The 22,875-nt window shown below is 41.1% G+C and overlaps 2 protein-coding genes across 2 annotated transcripts; one reads left to right on the top strand and one right to left on the bottom strand.

Annotated features, from left to right (window-relative positions):
* Window positions 1–80: 80 nt before the first annotated feature.
* On the top strand, window positions 81–11,383 carry LOC129780034 (engulfment and cell motility protein 1). Its single transcript, XM_055787899.1, has one exon. The coding sequence runs from the start codon at window positions 237–239 to the stop codon at window positions 2,397–2,399; it is 2,163 nt and encodes a 720-aa protein (XP_055643874.1). The 5' UTR covers window positions 81–236; the 3' UTR covers window positions 2,400–11,383.
* LOC129780036 (uncharacterized) lies at window positions 10,859–20,285 on the bottom strand. Its single transcript, XM_055787900.1, has 4 exons — window positions 19,709–20,285; window positions 18,867–19,650; window positions 11,904–12,395; window positions 10,859–11,837 (listed from the first exon to the last, which is right to left on the bottom strand). Exons 1-4 carry the CDS (start codon window positions 19,858–19,860, stop codon window positions 11,646–11,648), a joined length of 1,620 nt encoding a protein of 539 aa, XP_055643875.1. The 5' UTR covers window positions 19,861–20,285; the 3' UTR covers window positions 10,859–11,645.
* Between the last annotated feature and the right edge of the window lie 2,590 nt (window positions 20,286–22,875).

The following is a 22,875-nucleotide window of genomic DNA, read 5'->3' on the forward strand; positions in this document are numbered from 1 at the left end:
CTCTCCCCCACACAAACACAAACAAAAACCAGTGTAGCATGAACTGGTGTGCAGGTTCGTGCATTGATTACTCACATCCTCCACTGTTGGCAGAGCTGTCATTTTCTTTTTTCCTCCGGGGAGAAAAGAATATTTACTAATCGGTGAAAAAAAATCTGTATTTTAGCGGAATTTCGTGAGTTTCAGTGACCAATGTAAGCCAGCCAAAAACAGTTCAGTTCCGTGCGTGTGTGTAAATGTTACCGAAAACTGCCAAGATGCCAGCGATTCGTGACAGTCATGTGGTAAAGATTGCGGTCGAATTTGAGTCGGGAATTCCGCAGCTTATCGAGTTTGACCAAAGGCAGCCGCTGACTACGATCATACAAAATCTGTGCTCGTTCTGGGTGATTCAGGATCCCGAGAGCTACGCGCTGAGGTTCACCGATGTGAACAACAACTACGTGACGGAGAAGAACAGACACGACGTGAAGAATGGATCGGTGCTGAAAATGGTTCATTCACCCTCGAAGACGGCCAATGATATACTGGAGAAGTTGCAGGGTGGGAAAACGGATGAAATGGTGAAGGTGCTGGAGAAGCTTCCAGGGTTGAGCGCTGACATTACGTTTGCACTGGAGTTTATAAAGGAACAAGGCCTAAGCCTGATCATTAGCATAATTGAAGATGCGAGCTACGGAGGAAGCATCCTGAACTATGCGCTGTCGGCATTCGTCGAATTGATGGATCATGCGACGGTATCTTGGGACATTCTGCAGCCTTCGTTCATAACACGGAATATTTCCTTCATCAATGGGAACAGCAACAAGGAAATCATCCAATCCGCACTGGCAATTTTGGAGAACATCGTACAGAACAGCAGCAAGTTTTCTCTGGTTGAGAAAGATGTAACACTGGAGGTTCTTTTGAGATTGCTACAGGATTCTCCATCTACGGTTATACAGCAGAACACAATCGCACTGATAAATGCATTATTCATCAAGGCGGACGATACGAAAAGGAAACTCATTGCTGCTACATTCAGCTCGAAACAGTATCGTAGCGTAATTAACAGCGTCATAACGACTAATATGGGCGCGGAAATCTCACATCAGCTCTATGTGCTACAAACACTCACACTTGGCCTGTTGGAGCAACGCATGAAGGTTCCTATAGACGTGCAAGACCAGGATGCTCAAGAGAAAATCAAAGAACTTCGCCGAATCGCTTTCGAGGCGGATGGAATCGAACCTATTCCTGAGGTGACGGCACGCCGCCAGCACGGAGGGTCTTATTCTACTCACTACAAAAAGCTCGGTTTCAAGTGTGATATTAATCCGGCTCAGGATTTCTTGGAAACACCACCGGGTGTGCTCGCACTCGATTGCATGGTTTATTTCGCACGGAATTATACCCAGAATTACACGAAAGTTGTTCACGAGAACAGCTGTCGAGCAGACGAACATGAGTGCCCCTTCGGTCGCACGAGCATTGAGCTGGTGAAGGTACTCTGCGACATTCTGCGTATTGGTGAAACGCCATCGGAACATGGTCAGGATTTTCATCCCATGTTTTTCACCCACGATCATCCTTTCGAGGAGTTTTTCTGCATTTGTATTGTGGTTCTGAACAAGACTTGGAAGGATATGCGTGCGACGACAGAAGATTTTGTAAAGGTATTCAGTGTGGTCCGTGAACAAATCACTCGCAGTATCACCGGGCGTCCAGCATCGCTGGAAGACTTCAAAGCCAAGATCCATACCTTCACGTATAACACCATCACAACTCTGCGTCAGCAAGAGCGGACATCTCGCGAAGAGTGTGAATCAACAGCATCTGCCATTGTCTCGCTAAAGGAGAAAATCACCCCGGAAATTATGTCCCTAATCAAGGAGCAGCGTCTTGGCTTTTTGGTGGTCGGAACACGTTTCTCAAAATACAGCGGTGGCAAACGGGAGCGTGACAAGTACTGGTACGCTCGTCTATCACCAAACCATAAAGTTGTCCACTACGGAGATTGTGACGAAAAAACCGTTCCCACGCTGGAGGAACTCAACAATAAGCTCCCGGTGATCGACATTCGCCAGATGCTCGTCGGCAAGGAGTGCCCCCATATGAAGGAGATGCGCGCCAAGAAATCTACATTCCCGTTGGGATTTTCTCTCGTGACAGAATCCAGCGATCAGCAAACGCTGGATTTCGTTGCCCCGGACGAGGCCACATTCAACTACTGGACCGACGGGATCAATGCCCTGCTCGGTCAGCCGATGGTCAGCAAGCAGAAGGATGACGACTTCGAGACGCTGCTTTCGATGGAAATTAAGCTGCGGCTGTTGGACACGGAAGGCGTTGACATCTCCAAAGACCCACCGCCGATTCCACCCGAGCCGGAGAACTACGACTTTTGCTTCGATAGTTAAGCTAATCGTTGTGCCAACGCCAGAACTAAAAAGTTTAGGAAACAAGCGTAAGCGATTTTATTTTGTACGATTACGTTGGAGCCAAAGTAATTATTTTAAATTAACGTATATTTTTTTCCAAATTTTTGCATTCCGTGGTTTACATTTCCATGCCAAATAGAATTGGAGATAGAGACTATTGTGCAATCAGTTTAATTTTTTTAAACGATCTTCAAAATTATTAAATTAATCATGTGAAAGCAATGTTCAATGGTGTAGTTTGGTGTACAGATGGGACACCAAATAAGTATAATTTCCACCACCTTTAACGCGGACCTAAACAATTAAACAAAAAATCCGTTTCACTCCTTGGTATACCACCGGATTCAATGTCACCTCTAAACAAAAATTGTACTCTATTCATAGTTCAACGATCCTTCCTTCATTGTTTGTATTAGAGAGGCTTTAAAATTTGCAGTTCATTCACCTCTAACAACAATCCAAATTTCAATGCCTTTCTAACACGACGCCTTTCCTTTGTAGAACTACTTATTGTTGGACACAAAATGCGCTTTCATTAAAATCGTTCGACTACTTCTCGAGCAACATCTCGCTGCTAGACAATGTAGAACCGTTGACGTATGTTGCTATTTACAGTTTTACTGTAAAAATCTGGTGGTTTCTTGAATATAATGAATATATTGATGAACAATTTTCGGATGACGATAAAAAAAACTACATTAAGTAATTTAATGGAACAATTTGCTCATAAAACATTATTTCATTGACCATGTTACATAAATATTTCGCAAATGACACCACATTCTCGTCCGGATAATGATATTTTTGGATAATGGAGGCAACTTCCGGCCTGCACTTTGTGCTGTAAATCTTCTGGTTCATCGCAAGTCCCGAACAGAAGAACAGGCTTTGGCATCTGCTTTTCGCTGATGGTTAGCCACAGAAGCACCTTCTTTAGGAACTTGACGTAGGCGATGTACTTCACGTCGTAGCTTACCTCCTTGGTGGGCGACCTAAAGTAGCTGGTTCCTTCCAGTTGTTATCATCCAGCGTTGAATATCTCTCGTCATCCATGACGACCAGCAGAAGCTTTACTTGCAGTTGCTTCGCACAAATCATTAAGCAACTCGCACACATTGGATCAACGTGAGCTCCAAGCTTCTTTTTTTTTCTTTTTTCTTTTTTTTCACTCGAAAACAACCTCAGACTTTTGCTGCCGACAGTTTGGTCGGCCGACTTAATGAGTATGGGGCGATATGCACATGCGCACACTACACCGATTCAGTACCGACCGATAATAAAGTTTGATAGGCTTCCCGATTGCATTCAATCTATTCTGTCGGTCAACTATCGGCCGTCCATTTAATCAGTACTGGCTAGCATCGATCTACGCACACACGACGATTGTTCATCGACCGATAGTTCAATTCGCTCTCAATTTTGGCATTCGACATACATGCGTGGAAATATATAGGAGCGTGCGAATCACTGAGAATGGGATGCACCCAAATGCTCTCTGAACCTTTTTGATTTTCCTTCACTGGTCTCTTCTCCGTTGTCAAACTACTCTAGATTTGTTCCAGAAGCGCTATTTCTAGAACTAATAAAACATGCTCATTTTATTACTTCTTTGTTTTAATCCACAAATATTTGTGAACAATTGTTTCAGTTATGAAATAAGTGAAATCAAACTCAAGGAACAAAATCACTGACAGTCATTTGGAAAACACGCTTCGCAGCGCTATCTCTCACATCCAAGCTGATTTAGATAAAATTACTCAAGAAAAGTAGTTCGAGTCAAATCCAAACGGTGTCGGAGTATGTTTCTATTTAAGGATTTTCTACAAACAAACAAAAAATATTGTAGAAGCTTTTTGATGATTTAAAGAACGTTTAATTTAATCGTGATACCGTATCCACATTATCTAGCATAACCATAAGTTCTGTCATTTAATTCGCGACTGTTCTAAGTAAAGAAATTTAGAGCGAAGAAAAGTGGTAACACTGCAGTCATGTAGTTCGATGCCCCCCTCCCCCCTCACTCTCACCAAGTTTCGTGGTCCCATCAGTTCTTGTTCGGTTTCCTAGCATCGATAAAGTTCGGTCTTTACGAGAAGCGTGTAGCAATTGTCACGTTATTCAAGTGCGGGAAAACGGTACAACAGATCTACGAGCTGCTCAAACCGTTTTCTATCAATGAACGATTCGTGTTCCGTACACTACAACAGTACAAAGAAACAGCTGAAGGGACGTCCGAGGTCGGTACGGCTGCACAGTGTTATCTATGGTGTTCATGAACCCATTCAACGCAATCCTCTTCGGAAACAAAGGCGTTCATCAGTCGATGTGAATTCGATAAATTAATCGGTGAGTACATTGATGTGTGAGTCATTTATTTGACGCCCAGGTTGAAGCAAATATGTTTGGAACGATGCAAAAAAACTCCTAGTTCGGTGAAAAAACGAGACTAACAACAAACCTACCAGACTTCAACTCCGCAAATGATTGGCCATTTGTCAGTCTATCGGATTATTCACTTTGGGCCAAGTTGGAGAAGCGAGCCTGTGGACGTTCTCATTGAAATTACCAATCGTTAAAGAATTCTATCGAGAAGCTGCAGCGATTGACGATTAGCCTTAGCGTTCTCGATTCTGTTCTGAAAAATATAAGCTTAATTGACGCTCAGAGTTCTTCACAATTAATATCATTATTTAGTTGAATTTAGTTGAAGTTGAACGGAATATATATATATTTTGAAATTGAATAGAGCGTGGCGGAGATGTTTAGTTACCCACATCAAGTTATCAAGAACAGGTGTGAACTTTCCTGAAACTGCATCTAAAACTTATTTTTAGGTATTTATTTATTTGGCCAGTATTTGTATAACGTCGCCCCGCTAGGCACTCAGTTCCCCAGACTTCAATTGGCAACATAAACGGAGAAAAAAAAATCACAGAAAGCTTCTTTCTATTCAGAGAATGTTTTCTTTTCACGAGAAATAGCTATGGGTTGTTTAATGAGACTTGCAAAATGTGCATGAATTCATAGCCTCTGAGTTCATGTAATTTTTGCAATACGAACCAAATTTCTAGTTAGTTTCTGTGAAAAATACTCTACAAAGAAATTTTTTAGGAGGAATTATTTTTTCCCGTGCATGAAAAGAAACGAAACGAAAGCAATGAACACTGATTAGAGACGAATGAACTCTCAGAGTTTAAAGTCTCTTTAATTTAAAACAAAACAAAACCAATGAACACTGCGACAACGGGTGGCATGTTTGTACATGATGTTCTTGAATTATAAACATCATGTTTATTTACACATGTTTATGTTTGTGTATCATTGTTCGTGTTTGAGAAAGACATTCAATTAGGATTGGGCAATTTCGAATCGATTCTTAGAAGATCGATCGATCTTTTGTACTCGAGTAAATCGAAAAAATACATTTTTTAGCTTTCGATATTAGAAAAACTTTTTGTGGATTTGTTTTTTAGTAAACATCGATTTTTTATCTCACGAAAGGCCACCCTTAAATTTTTTTAAACATAATGTCAACATTTGGATCGCTCTTACTTATGTGCAAATGCTGACAGAGCCAGAACTAGCGGCAGCTACTGAGAGGATGTACTGTACCTGATGTTGATATCAATCACAGGCGAAAGGTTGTTTTTTAGAACTGGCGCCAAAATCCAGAATCGGCTTCGACTAAATGACAGATGTATGGTACGATTGGCTTTTATGGGACCATTGCCAGCTGAGTTCTGGGCGATTGTTGAATTTGTAATATAGCTTTTTTAGTTAATTTATTCAATAAAACGACTGCACAATATGAATGCCCTGTGACTGTGGTCTTCATGCTGAGGAACAAAACAAAATGCTTTTGATATTTGCATAGAAAAAGGAAATTTGTATTCCCCGTTTAAAGAACAGACGAAATTCATATAGAATAAGCAGATACATCGAAAAAGAAACTATTGTTTTTCGAAGATCGATTTTTTGGTCCCGATTTAATCAGTGGATCGATCCCTACTCCGTTTGGAAAATCGATCTTTTTATAAAGAGCGCCCAATGCTACATTCAATACTAGCGAAAATCATGTTTGTGTTCAAACAAAAACATGGAATTTTCAAATCGCGTGGACATATGTAAGTGTTTTTCGGAAGACTGCTTGTAATATGTAATGTGTAACACTAATAATATTAGTGTAAACAACCTGTAATATTTGACTTGTAGATTTGTACTTCTAGATACATTATGCAACAGGAAACTGCAAGTTACAAGATTGGTGTTATTAGTGAAATTTCGATTATGCAACAGGGCCCAAGTATTGTGGACAACACAAAAAATTGATAAAATTTGTCTATTTTTAAGGCAATCCTTATAACGGAAATCTTTAAATCTTCATGATTTTTTTTTTGCTTTGGTTATTCAACCATCGACTCGCTCATCCATCATGGGTGTTAATCTCCACACTCCAGGTTCAATCGTTTGACCTCTGGCAACAGTTTGTTCTTTGCTAAAATTACCACTTCATTACGATGCGCCTTCGCGAGTTCCCAAAGTATAAATTTCGCTGCGTGTATCTTTTCTTCAAATGGTCTACAAAACGGATCAGATATCCTTTTTATGATTAGGGCATCTCTTCAGACATCCATAGAAAATGTTAGCCACTGAACCAACGACCTGGCTCTTCGAGAGCCTAAACCCCACTTTGTGGCATCATCTGCCACATTCATTATTCTCGGTACGTACCGCCAGTCCTTGATTGAATCTCTCCAGAACGACAGGCTACTAATGGTCGGTATCTGCGATGATCAGATCGGATCCATGCTAAGGTAACTTCGGAGTCTGCCCAGTAGAAGCAACGGTGCAGTTGGATTGTGTGGCTTTCATGCACGAATCTCTTCAGAATAAGTGAGATCGGCGATTTTTCTGCAACTCCATCGTAGTCCTAGCCCGCGGGTTAATTAAGCATCTGACCAATTTCACTCGTTACGGGATCTTTCCGTTCCGTTATTGTCTTCTTTGAAAACTGTTGTAACGAACTATCACATGACATTATACCTATGTTAGTAGATTCATTGAGAAACCGTGATCGTATGCTTCATTCTTCTTTTCCGTTATGCGATGCTGGATGACACTTTGTAGCACAAGAAAGTTATACGACAGATCTCTGCTTCATGGTGGTGTGCTTATCACGCTAGTCTTGGACCAGCTTTATGCGACCTCGAGATTTTATCTCGTTGACGAAATAAACTGTATTGTGAGGAACGGTGTGAGTCTGTTTGTTTCAGTAACATGGCGTAAGAGTATTTACTCGCTCCAGCTCGGGAGTTGTTCCTGACTCAGACCACCGGCAATCTCCAGTCGTTAGTCCCAAACCAAAGCTATTTAGCTATCGGTGGGAGATGGGAGAGTTTCACCTGCTGCAAAATCTCGATCGTTAAGACAATGCTGGTTTTAGCGTCGAAGATTGCAGATCTGGAGACTATCACCGCGTCCATGAAGATGTCAAACGGAGGATCCCCAACTCCAGCGAATACCGAGACTGCTGGTGTTGATGGTAGTAGGCCGGAGATAATCCGCATTATCTCAGACTAGGTACGTCAATTCGAGACCGCACATGAGGCAGCTGTTGATGATGTAAACGGAAGTTCGGTTAATACTTCGGTGATGTTTTGAGATGATTTTCAAAAGGTTTAACCGGGTGACACAAGCCTGCCTGTGTCTTCAGAACTAGTGATTCTTTCTGGCTTCAGCTACCCCTTTCCAAAGGATGCGAAATACGTATTTGCGCCCATCCCTGGTCGGAAGGCAAATTGTAGGTAGTCCAACTTGCAGAAGGTCAACGATAGTCGCTAAAACCCCGTCACGAAGCAGCTATTTTAGGCGACTTTTGAGATGAGGATAACAATATTATGTCTCCATTCCACTGGAAAGGGGTGCTTCAACCAGAGATCATTAAAGATATCGAGGAGAGTGTTTTGACCTCACATGGACAGTTGTTTGACCATCTTATAACCGATGCAGTCGGGACCAACGGGTTCTTCTTCGGTGGGGCGCAGCGCGACGGCAAGTTCATCGATGAAGAAGTGTTTGTTGAACAGTTTTCAAACTCAGTCGTTCGGTACCAGAAATTGGCCATGATCACGATCGATTGATTGAGTTTGTGTCCACTTTTTGATGTCGAAAAAAAACCGTATAAAATTGCCCCGGTTGTGGTGCTGAGCATTGAAGTCCCACTGAACGATTTTAGGATCGACCAGGCTTTCAAACACCTCTAGCAGCAGGTGTTTTGAATTCGGAATCTTGGCAGGAGCCGATGTTCCCCAGAATTGAAGCTTCCATTCTGACCTCAATTATCGGTAGGATGGTGGTGAATTGTTTGTGCTTAAAGGGTATGCTCCTCTTGATACTTAAAGCCATAAAATGTTGTAGTACGGAGCCCAGATTTGTGTACCAGTTGACTTTTTTCAGGTTCCTATTGCAGGATCAGAAGGATGGTGTTTCACGTTTCAGGTTCGATTCAATACGAGTGGTGTGGGTTCCAAGAGCATCAATTCCGCACTTCATGTATTGCGTTCCGAGAAACTTGAGTTTTTTCGACTTTCGCGGAATTTCTTGCGAAAAACTCGTTTTCGAGCTTTACGGACAAAGTTTCGCATATGTTCAGTTCTGGTGTCCTCCATTCACGTGAATAATTTGACCGAAATTGATACACGTTCGAGATAAGAACAGCCTATCAACACAATACCCTTGCACGGAAGAGTTCATTTTAGAGCGATCAGTACATCGCAACCTCGTTGGAACGAACTGTGTTGTCATTCCGATCGTAGCGTGAAAAATGCAGAAGTTTGACGTCAACTCTGCGTTTACAAAATCTAGACGCATCGTTGACCGTTGTCGTTCGTTATCCGGTCATCGGTTTGTACATATATTTCCTTCCGATCTGAGCGATCATTGGGATTGTGCGATTTTGGATCGATTCTTAGAAGATCGATCTTTTCCTACCGATTTCCGATTTTTTGGATCGATTCTTCGTACCCGAGAAAATGGATTTTTGGCCTTCATCTTTTCTATCTTAGAAAAACTTTGTGAAGATTTGTTTTTCAGTCTACATCGATTTTTTTATCTCACCAAAGACCACCTAAAATTTTTTTAAACATAATGTCAACATTTTCATCGCTTCTTCTACGATTTACTTCCGTACAAATGCTGACAGTGTAACCAGCGGCGCATAGGATCACTGAACTAGATGTTGACATCAATTACAGGCGAAAAGTTTTGTTTTTAGAACTGGCGCCAAAATCGAGAATCTGCTTCGACTGAATGACAGATGTATGGCACGATTGGCTTTTATGGAATCATTGTCAGCTAAGTTCTGCGCGTTTGTTGAATAATGCTTTTTCAATTAATTTATTTGATAAAATGACTGCCTGATGGCACAAGATAAATGCCCTGTGGCTGTGGCCTTCATGTTCAAGAACAAAACATGCTTTTGATGCTTGAACAGAAATATGAAATTTGTATTCCCTTTTTAAAGAAAAGACGACACTCATATACAGTAAGCAAATAAATCGAAAAAAAAGCTTTTAATTTTTCAAAGATCGATTCTTTGGTACCGATTTAATCAGTGGATCGAACTCTACGCCGCTTGGAAAGTCGATTGGACTAGTTCGATCCTTTAATAAAGATCGCCCAATCCTAGCGTTCGTGTCCCCGATGACGATTTTGATGTCCTTACTAGACTACCTGTCGTGAACATCATCCAGCTTCGCGTAAAACGTTCTTCTCGATATCGGACGGGCGTGCATGTTGATGATGACGAATAGTGGCATCGGCCTTCATTATCAACAAATACACTTCATGTTACTAATCATCTGCCAATTGATCACATGACTCTGAATCTTGCCCAACAAGATAAAGTTGGTACCCAGCTTGTTTGTTGTATCGTAGCTCTGGTAGACTGGGTTTGGCGGCCGCACATCTTTCGTTCCTTTTCTTCTTTTCCGCAAAGCTTTTGCAGGGCAAAGAAATCGAAGTGACGAGGTTCGAGGTGAACTGGCAGGATCCTTTCGTCATCTACGAAATTCCTTATCTACAATTTCAAGTGTCGAATTCCTAGTAGTCGTCCGGAATGTCTAACCGCGCAAAGGGACTATCGTCTTGAGTGTAACTGGTGAAATATCGCTTTCATTCTTCAGTCGTTACTCTGCGAATAGCCGCTGTGTGGGTCGCTCCTTCTGGATAATAGACGGTCCGCGGTTGAACAATGTGAGAATCACTGTAACACTCGGGATCACCTTAATTCCCTCCTTGCCTGTATATTGTCATGTGAGGAGACGTTTATTTTATGCGATCTAGGCCTATTGCATCAGCTTAAAAAAATCTATTGAAAGAATTACAGAAACGTGCATCTGTGATATTCTATGGATTCTTTTCAACGCTGGTTTGATTTTGGTTAGAAAATTTATTGAAGCTTTCAAGCTGTAATTCTTGTTGCTCAAGCGTCGGTTGCTCTCTTCTCCATTCAGGTTTGATAGAAATGGAATGTATGCATAGCATTGTATAGTACCAAACTTTGTGCAATTTACAATAAAACGTTTACGTTCATACATGATATTGATTTTTTTATCGTTTTTATCTCACAAAGATTAATGTGTATTTATATATATTTTCTATATGTTTTCTCTGGAAAATTCTATGACATTAAGCCAAACAAAACATAACAATCGCTGAAGGATATATAGGCGTTCGTTCATTTACTTTGTAAACGCATCACATCATACCCAATTTTCTAATGAACAACTCAACGACAGGAATATTTGTTTAACATTTTCTTCTATAATGAACGGGAAACATAATCTTAAGTTCCATAAAACGTATGTATCACAAATTTGCATGACGAATAAATACTGGATAAATGAATTATACATGTATGCACGCATTTAAGGAATTAATAAATTGGTTTTCTAATCAATGAACATTATTGTTGTTCATGTTTTTCGATGGAATGAGAAAGAATTTATTTTAGCATCGATCACCACGTGCTATGTAAGCGAATTGAGAATTAACCGTTGCTGCTCTCGCAAACTGTCACGCTATTACCGATGGCAGCTAGTGCTTTTCATTGTGTAATATCAAGCAGGACGGCAAGCGGCAAGAATAGCTCCGTAGCAATGTATGTATTCTAGCTGCCTAGCTGCTGGTAATTCGTTTACGTTTCACGTTCTGATGCGGTCATTTTCAGAGGTTCTCATCCAGCATCAAGTCTTGCTCATCCAAGCGGTCCGGCAAGCAGACGAAAAATTCGAACAAATTCAGCACCGGTCCCCTCGAGAAAGGATTCTGATAGCGACCGCGTTTATCCCGCAGGTAGGGGTATCGCTTGTAGTTGAACATTTCGTTGGTGGTCAAATTCATACACGCGTGGAGAATCTGCAAAAATAAAACACGTGCAACAATGTAATTACTCTAACTCAAAATTATCACAAACTGTCTTACCGAAGTGCAGGTCAGTATCCATCCAAGTCCACAGAACACAAATGCTTCAACTAAACCGAGTACATACAGCAGACTGAACCCTTCGATCATTACACAGTAGCAGGCAAAGTAGATCGTAAACGAGCAATTGACCGCCACGCTCAGTACGAACAACAGGAACCACATCCGGTTTCTCAATCCGACGCAATTGTATATGAACGGACAATGATGATCGAAGTAAGAGACGCACCTGTTGCAAATTCGGCAGTGTTTGGCCCGCAGCGGCCTCAAACACCGGCAGCTATGACAAAGTCTCGACAAGATTACGTTACGCTTCTTCCACTTGTCGAAGTATGGAATCTGCTTGATTGCTTGGTGGTACGTATCTGAGTTCAACGAGACATATCCAGGATCACGGCGATTAGCAATAACCCAACTGATCCACATTACAGCATTCCAGTAGATGAAACAGTAATGGGATCGTCGCAAAACATTCCATGTTATAGGGATGCACTATAGGAGCATGATTACTGTTTTATTCAAAAATCATTTTATACAGCCATTACATGCCAACCCGATGTAATAGTTCTCAGATTTTTGTAAAAATAGTAGTTTTGTTACTTATCGCCAAATATGAAACCTGTTTTTTTCATTAGGATGTCTGTTTCCATTTTAGGGTGGTTATTCTTTTAGGGTCAATTTTTCCCCTTTTTTCCCAATGACTTTTTTCAAAAATTCATAACATTTGAACTACTGGCTAACAAGTATTGTTATTACCATTTTTATTATTATTGTTATTATTGTTTTATTACGTTATAAAAGATTTATTGTAAAATATTATATAGTTTATAAGCCACATAAATATGGCAGAGGAAGGGAGGGGGGAGATTTCAAGGTATTGAGAATTCCTACATTTGTTCACTTTTCATAAATGAACTCCTTTCCGTCCTCGATTTTCGCTGTATACATCTATTCCTGATAATGTTAAGATTTATATAGATACAGATAACAATACTGAATTGTCTACTATTGGAAATAAATTGAATCATGATCCCTACAAAACCAAAGCTATGTTAACTCTTTCGATACGAGCGTCGTCTATAGACGACATCCGCGCGACGACCTGTGTGTACGAGTGTCGTCTGTAGACGAATCCGCGCGATGAGCTGTGTGTACGAGCGTCGTCTTTAGACGACATGAAAGTCATACTGCACATTGATCACACCAGCGCGATGTGTATACTTTTCGGCGCATTGCTCTGTACAGCGGTAGCACTTTGACGGAGCACACTGCCGCATTGAAAGGGTTAATAACAAAACAAAAAGTACCTCCGACTCCTCCGCACTCCGCGTTGATGTAACTTTTGTGAATCATGTAAACAAAGGGAATGATCATTTAAATGTTCTAAAATTTATGGTTTTCTAAAACTTCTCAATTTGATAACGAGACATTATAATACCCAAACCAAAATGAAGCTTTTTAAAGGGTTACTTCTACCTCATTTCATCTATGGTGTTCTCATTTACACAAACGCATTGTATAGGTCACTTCATAAGTTACGTTCGGCTCTAAATGCTTGTGTTCGTTATGCTCGAAATATTCACATGTTTATTAAATTACATATCTTGTATGACTCTGTTTCGAATTATTGAAAACCAAGTCCCAAATTACCTTTTTGAAAAGCTTGTACCATTACGAGGCACTCGGTCAAAAAGCTATAAAATTCGTCAGCACAGTTCCTTCTATTATAGCCAATAATTTTTCGTCAGAGGCATTGTGAATAGGAATACTCCGCCAACTTCTTTAAAACTATTTAATTCAAAAGCGCTTCAAGAGAGATCTCCTACCTTCAGTAGACAACTGATGATATGTAAAGAGAACAGTTAATTTTAGTAGTACATAAAATCGAATAACCACATTGTAACATCAAAAAAGATCAATGTCTTACGTTAAATGATTGAAATACATGAATAAATAAATAAATGAGGCTATGAATTTTCTTTCGGTTCCTCGAAAAGAGGGCAGGAAGTCGTTCAAGCGCGTTGCCGTTTCAGAAGATATATCTTCCGAAGATGAGTCAATCCACCTTAAAAAACCACCGTTAAGAAATCCGTAAATATCTCCCCTATCCTTTCCATTTCCACTCAACCGTTGACCTCACATTCCTCATCTATTGATCCGAACCCACCCAACCTTCTACCAGCGTGTTGTCGTGGCTGATCGAAAGCAAGCTAATGCCTTTCCATAGCGTAAAAATGGAGGTGGTAACCGAAACGGGTCCGACGTATGAATTGATTAATGAATGAAATGGCAAGTTCAAGAAGTTCCCCTCGATGGAGGTCAAGATTTTGGACTTTCGCCAACTTGGAAAATCCAAATTTACGCCGTCCGACTCGTTCCGAGTGACTTTTGCTGGTGCCGCCACCCCTGTCTACGTTCTTCTTCTTCTTAAATGGCACTAACGTTTCTAGTGGAACTTCGCCGTCTCAACGTAGTATAACTTGCGTCATTTTTACTAGTACTTAGTTGAGATTTCTATGCCAAATGACACGCCTGAGTGGCAAGCTCTAGAATACGCGTGACCAGAGTGCAAGTCGGAGGAAATTTATTTGACGAAAAATTCCCCCGACCAGAACGGGAATCGAACCCGAATCCCCGGCATGTTAGGTGTGACACTAACCACTCGGCCACGGGAGCACCTCTTGACTACGTTATGGTAGACAAATTGAGGCTACCGATGCGACTCTTCAATCCAAAGCCCATGACTTGCAACAAATGCAAGTTGGTCACACAGTAGCTTATTGCACCAACAAGAAGCGCTGTGCCGTTTACGGAGAGTAATATGTGGGCGACCTCTGCAGTGTGACTGTGCGACTGAACAGCCCCAAACGTGCCCTCAGTTTGTGAAATTTACAAGAGTCGCTGGGATAAACCGAATCGCCCTTTGAAGGAATGCTCGAAACACACTTTCGCGGATATTTCGAAGGGCACTTCTCCACTGGCTCAACATCAACAACCATTGCCAACAAACAATATCTTCGATTCGCTGCCGGTTGCCGAAAGTGGTTGCGGACATAGCTAACGAGGGCTCATCGTTAATTTTTATGAGAATCCCCAGCGCAAAAATGTAACCACTATCAATGATTAAGCACAATTCCCTCCGGCGAAACCCCCTGTTAGCTTGCCTGAAAAAACAAGTGCAGCGGAAAGCAAAATCAGGTTTCTCCTGACTGCTATGGGAATAGTTCACTTTCGAACGACACAGCACTCGAGGGGACATCAAAAACCCCAACTGTCTCTGTTTTTCCGTCAAGTACAACTTTATAAAGTTGTATGACATTGTGGATCAAATCTTAACGTGTTTTAATGTTTCCAACAGCATCAGATTCATTGTCACTGCAACGCTTCCAATAGTAAAGACATTTTTGCAGCAAACGTGGCTCCTCCTTGCAGTGATTATCTCTCTCAAAGTCTTATTTAAATAGAGAGGTTGGAGATATCACTGTTTTACAGTGGAATTGCTGTAGTTCTATCCCTAAATTGAAACATTCAAAAATTTTATTCTAACTTATAACTTCGATTGCGATGTTTTTGTCCTGTCCGAATCATGGCTTTCCTCTCAAAATAATCTCTCTTTTCACAATTTCAATACTATACGTTTACACCGTGATGACAGATACGGAGGGATGCTATTGGGGATCCATAAGTGCCATTCGTTTTATAGAATTGACCTTTCATCTATTGGAGGGAACGAAGCTGTTGTTTGTCATGCAAACATCAGAGGCAAAGAACTCTGTGTTGTCCTCCGAGAATTACAGTTAGCCGGAAGCAACTTGCAAACATGTGCTCACTTCTTCTTGAGATTTCAATTCTCATGGAACCGCCAGGTGGTAACAGTACGACGACAATCGTTCATTGTTGATATCTGACCTTTGTAACAACTTCAATATGATAGTTTTGAACACTGGGGAAACAACATGTGTACCGAAACCTCCTGCTAACCCAAGTGATATCGACCTCTTGTTTTGCTCGAATTCACTATGGTTAAATTGCAACTGAAATGTAATCCAGGACCCCAACGGTAGAGATCACTTACCAATCAAGTTTTCTATCACTAATAAGTTGAGTTATTTTGAATCAATAAACATGGCATATGACTTCATAAGACACATTGACTGGACACTATCGCTCTTGCCATCAATTCCAGATATGGTTTACCTCCATTGGAGGAGTATAAGTTCCTTTCTCGTTTGATCTAAGACAGCGCAGTACTCGCTCAAACGAAACCCAACCCTGGTTCGCCGAAGGCCTGCCAATCGCTGATGGGGTAACCAGTGTATCAAGCTTATGTGAAATTCGAATGCATTTGAAGCTTTTCGGAAACGTGGAACCATCGATAATTTTCAAACGTATTTAGTCCTTGAGAATCAGTTCATAAATTTGATCAAAGAGAAAAGAATGTGCTTATCCGCGTTGACGGCATTGAGCTTCGTATTACGAAATGGGGGAGTAGGCATGACAATATGGGTTTGCAGAAGAAATGAACACACTTTTAAAATGAAAATTATGAATGAAAATTATTTTTCCCAAATCAAATTAGTACTCTATGTAAATGAAAATCACTTTTGCTTTCAAGTAATGAAGAAATATCATACAAAAATTGTGTCTAAATATAATTTTATATTATAATGGTAAGTTTTGGTGAGAATATCTGGAAATTCATAGAAAATAGTTTAATTTAGGGTCAGAACAACGTACTTCTAGTAGGTAAATAACGCCAAGAAAAAAATTTCATACAAGTTTTAGCAATTTAAAACTGCCTTAGGGCCGACTAATCTGATAGAGAATAGTTGGCCTCATACAAACTAATATCGTATCCAGATGTCGACACCATTCCGCCATCAACGCGAATTGGCGCTATTTCGTGGGAGGTTTTACACGAGAAACGTCAATGAAAAAAAAATGGAAAGTGACTCGTAACATGAGGAATCGCTCTTCGCTTGATTCCTAGTTTTCGATGTTAGAATTCTCTCTTGCTCTCCTTTCATGCAACTGTTCTGCCCCAGGATCGAATCGAACTAAGATCAACTTGTTGTAAAACATTGCTTTTTTTTTTTTTTTTTTTTCCAAAATATATATTTTTATAAAGGCTCATATGGCGTTAGCCTCACGGGGCCGGGAGTTCAAAAACATTCAAAAACGGGGCCGGGAGTAAAACATTGCTTGTTCAATTTATTTAATTAGTTTTTGAAGCATAATATTGTTTCAGATGATTTGAGAAAAGTACGAGTCATCGCTAAACAGAAGCCCGGAAAATCTGCGTCCGACTTCAATTCGTTCTGCCCAATAGCAATGCTGTCCTTTATACGGAAATTGTTGAAGAAAATTATCTTTTTCTTTTTTTGGGAATGAAGGGGGCCTTTGATTCAGTTTCAATAGGGGTGTTGTCAGACCAATTACACTCTCGGGGTCTGCCGCCTCTATTGAATAATACGTTATATAACTTGCTCTGTGAAAAACAGTTGAATTTTTATCACGGAGATTCGCCAGTGAATCGGGTCTCCTATATGGACCTCCCCCATGGCTCATATTTAGCCCACTTTTGTGCGACATTGACAATTGCCTTACACACAATTGCAGCTAAGACAACTTGCAGATGATGAAGTGGTGTCTGTCGTAGAATCAAACGAATCCGATCTGAAGGACTCTTACAAGATACTTTGAATATTTTTTCAACCTCGGCCATTAGTCTAGAGATTGAGTTCTCCACGGAGAAAACAGAGATGGTCATCTTTTGTAGGGAGCATGAACCAGCATAACCAAAGTTTCAATTTTTGGGCAAGCCGATCACTCATGCCAAAACATTCAAGTACCTTTGGGTCTGGTTCGACTTCAAATGGAAGGTCCATATCGAGTATGAATGAAAATGAAAAATTCCAACAAATAATATAATTTCTCCGTACAGATACCGGCAACAGGTGGGGAGCCCATCCAAAATTAATCTCTCAGTGTTCGAGTATGGCAGTTTCCGTTTTCAGTCAGCTGCCAAAACACTCCTTATTAAACTCGAGCGAATTCAGCATCTTTGTCTTCGTATTGCGTTGAGATGTATTCCCTCAACACACATCATGAGTCTCGTTTGTCAGGGTCACTTCACATTGCTCAACTCCAGGTAACGAGAGAGCTGACTCATTAGCGAAGGTGGATGTGGTTGAAGGCGATATTTGTCAGAGTTAAATCGCATTCAATAAATTCTATTCTCCTGCCCGTAAAAATACCATCGCAAACAGGCAGCTCAAAAGGAACGAAGATGAACGAATTCACTCGATTATCCTCCCTCATATAACCGCATACCGTGGTTCAAAAGTCTGGGCTTGAGTCGGGACTTTATTCGCACCTTCTTCCGACTCATGTGCAATTACTGTTTGTTAAACGCGCTACTCTTCCGTTTCAATCTGGCCGGCAGCAATCTCTGCGTTTGTGGCCGAGTTACCACGACATCGAACACGTTGTTTGGTCGTGTGAGATGTATCTTGTCACCAGATCGAATTTATAAAACTCCATCAGGGGCTAGAAGAAGGCAGCCCAATGTGCCGGTGAGATGTGTTGGCCTCGGCGAGACCTTGAATTCATGTCCCAAATATATGTTTTCCTTAAAGCTATGGGTCCTCATGTGGGATTGTCGTTATATCGTTATACCCTCCTTTTCATCCTTCGCGAGCAATTGATTCCCTTCTCATTAACAATAGAATAAGTTGAAATGTAAATACATAATATGTATAAGAATAGGTTTAAGGAAAAAGGGGCAAAATTTGATTTTTCGGACCAGCCTAAAATGGAAATGGGCCACCTAATGGAAAAATATAAAAAATACGGGTCTAATATTTTGCGATGAGGAACAAACCCACCAGTTTTCACGAAAATCTGAGAACGACTATATCGGTTTTGCATGGAATGGCTCTATTGTTCTATACTTAACCTTACCCTTATCATATACATCGGATAGCCCCAAAGCAATACCGAAAACAAGAAAAGAATCAACGGTCCTTTGGAAGCTCCCGCGCCTCCGAACAGCAAGCTCCAAATTTCCGAAATGGGCGGCATCCATCTAGACTTCTTCTTAATTTCATTGTGTAGCATCTTCACCACGTCATTGTTCCTGTGACCTTGGGCCAACATCAATGGAGTTTTCCCATTCTTATCCCTCGGTTCCAGCTCCAGGTTGCGTTTCTCGCAAAGAATCTTCACGCATTGCAAATTCCCAGAAAGACAAGCCAAGTGAAGCGGTGTCGATCCAAAGTTATCGGTTTTTTGAAGATCAACTCCCGAATACATTAGCAGTCTAATTAGATCGGCGTGGCCCTTATAGGCGGCCCAGTGCAGCGCCGTATCCCCATTGATGTCTGTCAAATGGTTCTGGGCTCCCATGCCTAGCAAATACGCGGCGGTGGCCGTTCTACCATACATACAAGCCGTCATCAACGGAGTTAGACCCTTAAAGTCGGCAGCATTCACCGCAACACCAGCTTGCAGCAGTACTTGTACGACGGCAGCATGGCCTTTTCGGCAAGCCCAATGAATAGGTCGCGGACCTTGGGTTCCCAAACAGGGCAAATCAACGGGTGCGTTACGTTCCACCAGATAGCGCATCATCTCCACGTTTCCATCGAGAGCTGCCCAATGAGCTGGAGTGTAACCATGTCTATCCCTTGCGCTCAGTGCCTCAGGGCCCAATTTTTCCACCAAGTTTTCCACCTCAGAAAGCTCTCTGTAATATGCGTTCCATTGAGTGAAGGATTGTGAGAGCCGAGCTGACCACAACTTACCCCGCCTTGATTACATCGAAAATATCGTCCATGCTGCTTTGAATCAAAATCTCAGTACTGTCGGAGCGCGAAAGCAGATTACTGTCCTTCTCCTGGGTCGGTGTCTTTTCCTCCTCCGTGTGCGGATGTTCGTCGTTTTCCTCCGTGACCATGTTGCATGACGCTGTAAGCGGTAGTGCCCACACGAGGGTGCGAGCACTACCGGGACTCGGATGCACTCTGGACTGCGTTTTGATTCCGTTATCGAGCGCCACCTTAACGCACGAATTCGGCCACTGATTTCACTACTCGGGATTCGATTTTCTTTTTACAAGACTAGTCGAAAAGTCAATCAGGAACCTTTCGGTTGAGGAAATCTAAATCTACTTTTTTGGCGACCAACGCGACCGTATGCTGAGAATTCAATAAAAGTACTTCAACGTTGTCTTGCAAGTGACTATTTAAGTTTATTCCTATCCTTTATAAAGAACAATTGGTCAGATTTTCAACTTAAGTGCACCACCCTTTTGTTCACAATGCCTTTTTAGAAAATTTTCCTCACATATCGATTTTCCAGCATTGCGGAGACGCTAGCAGTCCCCAGACATGCGCATTCAGGATTGGAGAAATGGAAGGAGAACCAAAATATCAATTGGATCATCAATTTGGATTGTTTAGAATACTATGGTCAAAACAAAAACGGTACTACGTTGGAGCAGGATAGCTTTCATTCATACCGAGGGTAGAATGTTCATTCATAAAAGTGTACCGATAAAACGAATGGAGGTCGGTTCTCGTTGAGGTGTTAAAGAAGAGTGGTACGGTGAAGATTAATGTTTTGTATAACACTTTTTTGATTGTAATTTTGATAATTGAAGACAGATATCGTAAAAAATTATGCCTCAATGAAGATAAATAAATTTGTAAAATTTATAAATTTCGTCAATATACGATAGTGCCATTTAAGAACAAACAAACTTGTGAAAAAACCAATTGATACCTTATCTCAATTTTTCACTTCTTCCATTTTTTTATGTGGGGACTATTTTTCTAATATATACAAGATGCTAGGCTAGGTAGCTGACTCAGATTTTGCCGAGAGATGATCATATTTTTGAAAAAAAACTGGTAGTGGATTATATATGAGGGGCTTAGAATGGAAGGGGTGTAAGTGATTTGATCGATTTTTATACATCGACTCTCTCTTTTGGTCATAACTTAGCTGCAAATACATTCCCAGCTGTATTTGACAATGTGGAAGATAGCTCAGAACCTCATCTATCGGTTTCTATACCAAACTTAAATTAGAACGTTTTTGCAGTTGAGTTATTAACTAAATAAAAAGTTGATGAAAAGAAATCGATCAAGTCACTTACACCCCTTGCATTCTGAGCCCCTCATATGTGATATGACCGCAATGTAGATGTAGGACTATCACTGGCTCAGAAATCATTTGCTTGAAATTGCATCTTAGGGTGAAGCCAGCGTGAACGCGACACGCGATGCGATACGATTCAACGCGAAATGAACGCGTTTTTCAAAGCGACATAATGGCCAGAGTAGACGCGAATCTTTGAATTGGTCTCTGATAATGAATGTTCAATCTCCGAGAGCGTACGTATTTTTTTTCGGAAACACAAAGGACTTCAGAATCCATCTGATTGGAAGAGAGGAGAATACGGAAAATGCCACCTTCTATATCAAGATCTGGTTAATGATCTGGACGAATTTTGCAACTATATCCGTATGAGCATCGAAACTTTCGAATATATTTTAGTATAAAATGAAGTTATTCTCATGAAAAAGTCGACCAACTTTATTAAAACTCCAATTGAGCCTGGCGAAAAACTTATGATCACACTGATGTAAGAAAATATTCAGAAAAAAATCTTTATGCTCGATTTTTGAATCTGTTTCTCCTTCACGTAGTTTTTCGACATTATTTCACAATCCCTTGTGCTGTGCTTTCTAGTTTTCTGGCAGCGGGATTATCGTTGAACGCACTATCATCGACGTTTCGCGTCGGAAGATCAACGGTCGCTGAAATTGTTTAAAAGACCTGTATTGCACTATGGAACAAACTACATATTAGATGCCACAACCTACCGAACTACTTTGTCTTGAAATTACGCAAGATTACTGGAAATTGTGGAACTTTCGCATTTGTTGTGACAGCATTGATAGTAAGCATATTCGAGTCTGTGTCTCATGCTTTCCGGAAAAATTTCAATAACTTTTTTTTTCCTGTGGTTCTTCAGAGTGTAGCCAAATATAAGATCGATGCCATAGAAGAAGTTGGTTATGGCAAACAAAGTGACGGTGGAATTTTTAATGCTACCAAGCAATTCAAGTTTATAAAAACAGGACAATTGAGTATTCCAACAGAATGCAATCTTCCTGGAACAACCGTATCCATGCCATATGTGTTTTGGCTAATGGCTAATGAAGCCAACCCGCTATTACTTACCAGTGATTCCTGATTCATTCGAAACTTCTTTCCAACACTTATTGATCATAACTCGGAACTTGCTGTAGTTTCGAGTTTGCTGATTCTAAAGTCTTTTGAGGACAACTTATCACCAAGAGCGTTTTGCATGGACCGGAAGACACGATAATCACTTGGAGCCAGGTCCGGACTATACGGTGGGTGCAACGGAACATCCCATCCGAGCTCCCGTAGCTTCTGGCGGGTCATCAAAGATGTGTGAGGCCGAGCGTTGTCCTGGTGGAAAACAACACCATTCCTATTGATCATTACTGACCGCTTCTGGTCAATCGCCTGCTTCAAACGGTCAAGCTGCTCACAGTAGAGAACCGAGTTGAGGGTCTGACCATAGTTCAGCAGCTCATAGTGGATGATTCCCTTCCAATCCCACCAAACACACAGCAAAACCTTCCTGGCCGTCAATCCGGGCTTGGCGAAGGTTTGGGCAGGCTCATCGCACTTCGACCACGACTTTTTTCGCTTTAGGTTGTCGTACGTGATCCACTTTTCATCATCAGTCGCCATCTTCTTCAAAAATGGGTCGAGTCCGTTCCGTTTCATCAGTGCATCACAGGTGTTGATTCGGTCTAAAAGATTTTTTTACGTCAACTCGTGTGGCATCCATACATCCAGCTTTTTTGACGTAGGACTACGTCTAACCGTTTAATATAGGGGCCCATTCCAATAATTCGATGTGAGAAAG

Source organism: Toxorhynchites rutilus, chromosome 3 (assembly GCF_029784135.1).
Source record: "Toxorhynchites rutilus septentrionalis strain SRP chromosome 3, ASM2978413v1, whole genome shotgun sequence".
NCBI lineage: Eukaryota > Metazoa > Arthropoda > Insecta > Diptera > Culicidae > Toxorhynchites > Toxorhynchites rutilus.

Excerpts from the sequence above, each read along its gene's own strand:
- LOC129780034 (XM_055787899.1), top strand. The coding sequence starts at position 237 with ATGTTACCGAAAACTGCCAAGATGCCAGCGATTCGTGACAGTCATGTG.
- LOC129780036 (XM_055787900.1), bottom strand. The coding sequence starts at position 19,860 with ATGGTCACGGAGGAAAACGACGAACATCCGCACACGGAGGAGGAAAAG. Across the intron at positions 12,396-18,866 it reads ATCCGATGTATATGATAAGG|TGCATCCCTATAACATGGAA; the intron begins GTAAGGTTAAGT and ends ATGCTCCTATAG. Across the intron at positions 11,838-11,903 it reads GGATACTGACCTGCACTTCG|ATTCTCCACGCGTGTATGAA; the intron begins GTAAGACAGTTT and ends TTATTTTTGCAG.